Here is an 8,552-nt window from a genome sequence, read left to right as displayed (position 1 = left end):
TTCCAGTGGTCATGTATGGATGTGAGAGTTGGACTGTGAAGAAAGGTGAGCGCCGAAGAATTGATGCTTTTGACCTCTGGTGTTGGAGAAGACTCTTGAGAGTCCCTTGGACTGCAAGGAGATCCAACCAGTCCATTCTAAAGGAGATCAGTCCTGGGTGTTCATTGGAAGGACTGATGCTGAAGCTGAAACTCCAATACTTTGGCCACCTCATGCGAAGAGCTGACTCAGTGGAAAAGACCCTAATGCTGGGAGGGATTGGGGCAGGAGGAGAAGGGGACAACAGAGGATGAGATGGCTGGATGACATCACTGACTCGATGGACATGAGTTTGAGTGAACTCCGGGAGTTGGTGATGGACAGGGAGGCCTGGCATGCTGTGATTCATGGGGTCGCAAGGGGTCGGACACGACTGAGCGACTGAACTGATCTGATCTGAAACAATCTTGACAGAAAATGGAAAATTCCTCAACATAATCAAGACAGAGTTTCAAAAATCGTAAGTGAAACAAAGAAAACCACTGAAAAATATCTAAGTATGCTTTAGTGTCTTAAAGTTACTGACCTTATCAATTCTATTATTGGTACAAAAAAGATTCAAGAGCAGTGATATCAAAGCTTATGACTGAGGAAAATGGTGCAAATGGTGTCACCTGGGTTGATAGTAGCATTATCCATTGCTGCCTAAACTCCTACAGTACTCTGTCTGTGCTTTAGTGAATGCTACTGATACAGATGGCATCTATTAATAATGTATACCTTATTTAGATTTTGACTTTTCCTATCAAGTATTAAACAACTGAAGTTGTATGTTTTTGTGAAAATTTAATTACCACTGGTTTTGGAGCTCATTTTCTCCTCTGCGAGAAAGACCTTTAGACCCTTTCCTCCTCAAGTAGGTTTGAACTCTCTAGACATTAAGGACTGATAAGAGGATGAGGTGGGTCCACAGGGAATCACAGTAGTAAGTTATGATACTACAGACACAGGCTTTGCCTGTAAGGCACATGATGATGAATACCACATGGATGATACCAAAGAATTTATTGTAAATGTAGTGGCAAATACACTGAGAATAGCTATCATTAAAAAGAAATTAGAAAATTACACATATTTAAAGTATGTGCTTTTTTCCACCACCTTTACATTATGACTAGTACCAACATTTTAAGTACTGAAATACTTAATGGGATGGTCCATTTTCATATAATTTCATGACTCTCTTCAAAGCAGTTGATCATGAATTGCAGTTTCAATTATTATTCTCTGTTTTTATCAATTCAGTAATGATCTGGAGAATCTTGTCATCTGGATGGAAGAAGAAAAAAACCAATGAATAAATTCATCACTGACTAATTTTTCAGTGTATACACATGTAAACCACAGGTATAATTAATTAAAAGATTCTTTTAAATTAGAATACAGAGTTAACCCAGCAATATTCACTTATAAAACTAGAGATGCCTCTATTATTTCTTAAAAATTCTATTCAGACAGTAAATTTCCTAACTTTTTCACCTAGTTCAAGTCTACTTTTGGACTCATCCATGAACTTCAGAATTAGCCAGGATGCCAACAGTATGGGCAAGGAATAAAGCACTCTTTATCTGTTTTTCCATGTTTAGTTCAAAGGAAACAAAAAAATTCACCAGGGAAGCGCTCTAGGAGAAGTGTGGATGGCAAAGTGACAGACCGCTCTACACAACAAAGGAATCAAACGCCAATTAACTGGACAAACAGACTAAACAGGGGCTACGTTATTTGTTAGAGGTTTTCACAGCTGCCTCTGCTTTTAATCAGTTGGTCTGGTATTGTGACTTCATAACTACTTTCTGAATAGTTGTAATTATCAGGACTCCAAGACTGAAATTCTTATCTTATTAGACACTTCAATAAGAAAATGGTCTATGTTGCAATAACTGCAATGGAGAATACTGATAACTGGGCCCATGGCCTGACACTCAGGCTCTTGGAGGCTATAGTGGCATTAAATAAAAAGGAGTGAGGGAAGAAAGTTCACTGGCTCCAAGGCAAACATGACAGGTCTAGAAAGAACTATGATTTTTAGTCTGAGGAACAGTGTAGTAAAAGAAAATACAAGAGCAACTTCAGTTATTTCTTTTTCAAAAGCTTGGTGTCCCTTCGATCCCAACGTCTCTTACTCTAAAGTCCAAAAAGAGAGGACACTAATGTACCTCATCTTCCCTGAAGTCAAAAATACATGCCTCATCAGAGGGCAGGTTCCACTTTTCCTGTTATGGCAAAGATAAACATTGAAAGCATTTTAAAATTGATTTTTCTTAATTTAAAAGTTGAGGTTCAACCTGTACTTAATATAATGTATTTTTTGTTGTTGTTTTAGGCTGTGTTGTAGTGCACAGAGTTCCTCAAGGGAAGAGCCCACTTCTCTTAATATGTCAAGACCTGATTTAAGTTTCCAGCAGTACAGGAAAACTAACACAGTTAAATGCTTATTCATTCACCTTCAGTTATGGAAATTAACAAAGTGTGAGACTTCAGGGCAGTAGCACTAGACCAGTAGCTCCCCAACTTGCCTACCTACTAGAATTAATTGGGATATTTGTTAAATATAATCACATTGAACAAATTGATCAATTCTTATCATTAAAAACAAGAAAACCAAACTGATGTGCAATGGGAAGGATATAGCACCAACCAAAAAATATTCTTTTCCTAAAAACCAGATTCTAATCAAGTCATTAGATATAACTACTAGTTTTCAGGAAATATAGAGAATGTGTATGTATGTTAGTTGCTCAGTCATGTCCAACTCTTTGTGACCCCATGGACTATAGCCCACTAAGCTCCTCTGTCCGTGGAATTTTCCAGGCAAGAAGACTGGAGGGGGCTGCCATGCCCTTCTCCAGGGGATTTTCCCGACCGAGGGATCAAACCCATGTTTGCAGAAAATACAGGGAACAGAGAAACATTAAATCAAAGCATGAAGATGCAACTGCCCAAATCCTAAACCTAAGAAATTCTACCAGAAAAACAACCTAGTTTATTAAAAATAATTGCATTTAAAAATGGGGATGGTAGTACAGGGGAAGTGTTACAGATGAAAGGATTATAAAACAGCAATATGGCCATAGGCTTCTCCCATAGAGGAGATTCAGTATGCCTGAGGTAGGTCTTTGGATCATATTTATATATATTTAACAACTGCCAGGATAACTCTGATGATTTGGAAAGTCTGGGAAACACTATACCAGACTACCCTGGAGGAGGGCATGGCAACCCACTCCAATGTTCTTGCCTGGAGAATCCCCATGGACAGAGCAACCTGGTGGGTTACAGTCCACGGGGTCACAAAGAATCGGACACGACTGAGTGACTAAGCACAGCAAAGCACATACCAGACTAAGTGGCAACTCAGGAGTCCCCTGCAGATTTCTGTTGAAGGATTACAGACTAACAGCTCTACATTTGGGAGACTGGTAGAGAAAACATATTGAGAACCTCAGAGAAAGTTTCTTTCTTAGAGTCAAACACTTACTTTCAAGAGACATCTTAGGGTTTTCAAGTTTTTTTCTTAAAACAGAATCAATGAGAACTCGTAGCTGCTTGAAAATGACAGCTATCTTAACAGGTGCCTGTTGAGAGATGACAAATTGAACATTAATCCCAGGAGTGTGAATGCGTTTAAAAAAAATCAAGGTAAGCATATATGCCTTACAATGTGCTTTAACACATATTGACTTAAATATAAAATGTTATGGGAAAAATAAATTACCTTCTGCAGCTAAGAGACAAACTTCAATTTCCTTAGTAAGTACCCATAAACTTGATACCTCTTTCCAGAATAAAGCAACCATTTTGCAATTGTTTTCTTCTCTTGTATCAACTCTATGGGAGTGAAGACTACAGTTTCGTTTTTGTGCTTTTTGATTTTATTGCTCAAAAATGCTTCATTTTTTAATTTAGCTTTCTGACTCTGTGCTTGTGCTTTCAACAATTTCACAACGATCTTCTGCTCCTCGATAAGGAAAGCACGCTTATCCTGTCGTGGACACATTTAGCACACATAGAACCATCAAAGGCCCAGCTGATTGTGTTTTTTCATTTTAGACAACCTCATAAGAACTTCAGGTCTCACAGCATGAACTCCTTGAAGTCGGCCTGGGCACAGCCCACATGTGGATTCTGGTGCTTTCCCAAACTTCTCGGTATAAAGGTAAACAATTCCATTACCAGGGATTCGGGACAGCCTGGTTTTGTTAGAGGCTGTATTGTAGGACGGCCTCCGACGGTAGGTCAGACACTGGACCATCCTGAATACCTCTAGATATCATCCCCGGAAGAGGAAGAAAGAGGACTACAGGTTTTAAAATGGAATGTTTAAAACAGCTTTACTGAGGAATAATTTATAGATCATAAAAATTTACTGTGTACAACTCAATGGTTTTTAATGAACTGACAGAGTTGTACAGCCATCACCACAATCCAGTTACAGAACACTATCACCATCTCCCCCTCTTTGTGAGAAGTGCACATACTTTTTAAACTGCCTTTAAAATTTACATCTCCAGTCTTAGACAAACAGTTATCATGGTATATCAGAGGAAAACGTATTAGATTTGCTTCAAGTGGTCAATGTTGATAAGTTATAGAGACATAAACTTATTGTTGGTAGCACTGATTGGTCTAATTTTTCCAGAGGAGAATTTTAACAGTATGAATTAAATGAATTTGTGTCTTTTTATAGGTGGCATGATATAGCAGAAGGAGCACAAGTCTGAGGATCATATAGTTCTAGGTTTAAACCTTGCTCTACCGTTAACAATCCATGTAAGCTATTTAACTCTCACTCAGCTTAAGTGCCTCGTCAATAGAAAGAAATCATCTAACAAGGTTGTTAGGGTATTAAATTAGGATGATCCATGTAAAATTAACTACTGAAGTCCACCACATGGCAAATCATTATTACTGACAACAAATGCAATATGCAATTAGGAATATAGTTTGATTTTAAAATTAAGCAGATTTAAAACCATGCAGGCAAGATAAAATACAGATGTCTTCTATTTAAGTCAAACCATAGGAAGAAATTATGCAAACTCCAATTAAAAAAAAAAAAATCTATCTCAATGGTACTGGCAGTAAAATTTTAAGATCAGTTGTAGCATGTACCTGAAAATAGATCCAGCCATCAACAGAGATAAGGCGTTCCCGGTGCTGAACTTCTATATCACCACCAAAAAGTAAAACTGGAAAAGGGGTTATTAGGGTAGTTTCCCTCAAATACACTCGGGCATATCGTATCTGTATTAAAAAAAAAACAACAAAAAAGACACTTCACAGCCTAAAAAAATAAAAAATTCATTTTCTGTTTCATGTAAGCGTTTTTCTATAATTTGCTACTATTTTAAATTGTTTTATAAAGCTACATGTCTACATTATGTTGCACAGTCTCTTTTATAATAATCACAGTCACCACCTGTGTATTTATACTATTAAAAGGATTTCAAACATTAATTGTAAGGCTGAATTGTATACCTTGAACATAAAGTATGAATAAGCAGTGTTATGCTAATACTGTTAAATAATTAGTGGAAAGATAAAATTATGATTAAGTTTCAAAGTGCCTGGTTTCTACAGCAAGGTTCAGCAATGACCATTAGTCAGGAATTTGTCATGTTTTACACATTTAAGTTTGCTGATAAGCTGGGAGTTACTCAAGCCAATGCTTGAAATTATGGATCTTTATTAATTTAATGAGCTATGATTCAAAAGGTTGACTGTTTTAATCAACAAATATTTGCTATTAAGTTATCTTAGGTTGCATTGTGTCTCAGACTGTTGTAACATCACGTTTAGTTCTATCCCATTCCATATCCCCCTTATTTGGAGATGTGGAAAAAAGACATGTTTATATTTTTGTTGAGAAACTATGAACATCTTGATTTCAAATATGAACAAACATGAATAGCTCAGTTTAAGAACCAAATATACTATTTGGTGGGCATCCAAATTTGTTATGACTGACTTCTAGAATAATGTCCCGAATACTGGAATTTAAGAATGAGCACTTTACCTTCTCCTGGTATAAAAGCCATCCATAAATCTGCAAATCTCGATTAACTGAGGATGGATGTACTTGTGCTTTGCCTTGGGCTGTCTCCACAATGCAAGCCAATTTTTCTGTAATATCAACTGATTTTGTATAGATTATCTTCCCCACGTTGTCATACAGTCCAGCAGTAAGTACAGCTTTAAGAAGGGCAATTTCTTGGAAGGAAAGGGTCTGTGTGGCTCTGTTTCCTTCGAAGCTATTAGAAGTTGTAGATGATAAAAATCCTGCTGCTTTAACCAACTTGATTAACTCCTGCTTTACATCCTAGATTGGTTTGTTAAAAAGAGACACGATCATAATCAGTTAAAGAAGGTGCCAAACAACCTTGTACTTTATATTACTGTTTCCTATCAAAATGGACAGGATTCCAAAAAGCTAAAAAGAGAATTACCACATGATCTAGCAATCTCAATCCCGGGCATATATCCAGAAAAAAATGAAAACACTAATTCAAAAAGATACATGAACTCCAATGTTCATAGATATTTACAATAGCCAAGACATGAAAGAAACCCAAATGTCCATCAACAGACAAATGGAAAAAGATGATAATACACACACACACACACACACACACACACACAATGGGATATTATTCAGCACAAAAAGAATGAATTTTTGCCTTTTGCTACAAAGTGGATGGACCTGGAGGGCATTATGCTAAGTGAAATAAGTCAGACAGACAAAAAAAAATACTGTATGTTATCACTTATATGTGGACTCTAAAAAAAATAAAATTAGTGAATATAACACAAAAAAGAAACACGAACATAGAGAACACATTAGTGGCTACCAGTAGGGAGAGGGAAGGAGCGAGGGGCAAGGTAGGGGTAGGTGGCTGAGAGGTACAATCTACTATGTGTAAAATAATTAAGTTACAAGGATATGTTGCCAGCACATGGAATATACCCAATAAAACCCAATATCCTGTAGTAACTATAATGGACTATAATCTTTAAAATTGGTGAATCATGATGTGTATACCTGAAATTAATGTTATAAACCAACTACATGCCAATTTAAAAAAACTTGTGGAATTTGGCGTGCTAAAATATTTCATTTCTAACCTTATAATAAATATTAACATTTGCCAAATATTTTCCTAATCCATCATATTCCTAAGTAAAACCAGCAGCATGAAGTATACATCTCTGTGCGTTCTTGTTTTTGTTTTTTAATTTTTTTGGCCACATCTCATGGAATGTGGGATCTTAGTTCTCTGACCAGGGATCAAATCCATGACCCCTGCATTGGAAGCACAGAATGCTGACCACTGGACCGCCAGGGAAGTCCTTGTGCATTATTCTTTGAATAAATAATACTTTATTAGTTTAGCAAACTCTTTAGGCATTTCATTAACGTATCAGTTTATTTTCAGTTTAACACAGCCAATACTTTGAAGAAATGTTTTAATATATTACTATTCCTCAAGTTCCATAAATATATAATAAAACTTTAGTAAAAATGAAAAAAAAAAAAGATAACCTGCCATTTGCAGCAATGGTGATGGACTAAACAGTATGCTTAAGTGAAATAAGGCAGATAAAGATAAATACTGTATGATATCACTTAACTGTGGAATCTAAAATAAACAGATGTATACAGCAAAACAGAAACGGACTCACAGATATAGAGAACAAACAAGTGGCTACCACTGGAGGAAAGGAAAGGGGGCGGAGCAAGATAGGGATATGGAATTAAGAGGCACACACAAGTCTGTATAAAACAGGCAACTAGGATATATTGCACATCACAGGGAATTCTAGTCAGTATTTTATAATCACTTCTAATGGAGTATAATCTAGAAAAATACTGAATCACTGTGCTGTATGCCTATTATATTATAAATCAACCATACTTCAATTAACATACGAACGTCTAATATGTGAAAGCAATAAAAATGTGCCTGAATGCATTTTCATTCAGTATATCTACTTTAACAGTAGCTCTGCTTTCAATAGTTGTACTCAATAAGGATGGGCACATAGAGACACTGAGGAAGAACTACAGAGGACTCTGATCCTAGACTGTGAGAACCTTCTTCACTTGTCTCTGGGAAACAATTTCCTGAAGAACTCTAACCGTGTTTATTAATGGCAACCATCTAAACTTGTTGCTTAAAATCTTTTTCTACCTTTAGTAATGCCAATCAGCTAAAATACCACAGGGAGGATGAGCATTTTTTTTTAAAAATCCAATTTTATTTTTTTGCCTTTTTTTTTTAAATTGGAGGCTAATTACTTTACATGGGTTTGGGTGGACTCTGGGAGTTGGTGATGGACAGGGAGGCCTGGCGTGCTGCAGTTGGGTGGACTCTGGGAGTTGGTGATGGACAGGGAGGCCTGGCTTGCTGCAGTTCATGGGGTCACAAAGAGTCAGACACGACTGAGCGACTGAACTGAACTGAATTACTTTACAATATTGTGGTGGTTTTTGCCATACATTCACATGAATCAGC

The 8,552-nt window shown here is 36.7% G+C and overlaps 1 protein-coding gene and 1 pseudogene across 1 annotated transcript in view; both read right to left on the bottom strand.

Annotated features, from left to right (window-relative positions):
• Positions 1–1,025: 1,025 nt before the first annotated feature.
• Positions 1,026–8,552, bottom strand: part of DHX29 (DExH-box helicase 29) — a 46,834-nt gene continuing 39,307 nt past the window's right edge. Inside the window, exons 24-27 of the mRNA XM_055555232.1 lie at positions 6,056–6,358; positions 5,152–5,283; positions 3,518–3,614; positions 1,026–1,308 (exon numbers count right to left, since the gene is read on the bottom strand). Coding sequence (XP_055411207.1) covers positions 1,253–1,308; positions 3,518–3,614; positions 5,152–5,283; positions 6,056–6,358 — 588 coding nt within the window. The 3' untranslated portion in view covers positions 1,026–1,252. The remainder of the gene's footprint in view (positions 1,309–3,517; positions 3,615–5,151; positions 5,284–6,055; positions 6,359–8,552) is intronic.
• LOC129633315 (60S ribosomal protein L34-like) lies at positions 3,628–5,142 on the bottom strand (annotated as a pseudogene).

The sequence above is a fragment of the Bubalus kerabau genome, chromosome 18, assembly GCF_029407905.1.
Source record: "Bubalus kerabau isolate K-KA32 ecotype Philippines breed swamp buffalo chromosome 18, PCC_UOA_SB_1v2, whole genome shotgun sequence".
Classification (NCBI taxonomy): domain Eukaryota; kingdom Metazoa; phylum Chordata; class Mammalia; order Artiodactyla; family Bovidae; genus Bubalus; species Bubalus kerabau.
Note: the sequence above shows the minus strand (reverse complement) of the source record. Positions and strands in the feature narration are given on the sequence as shown.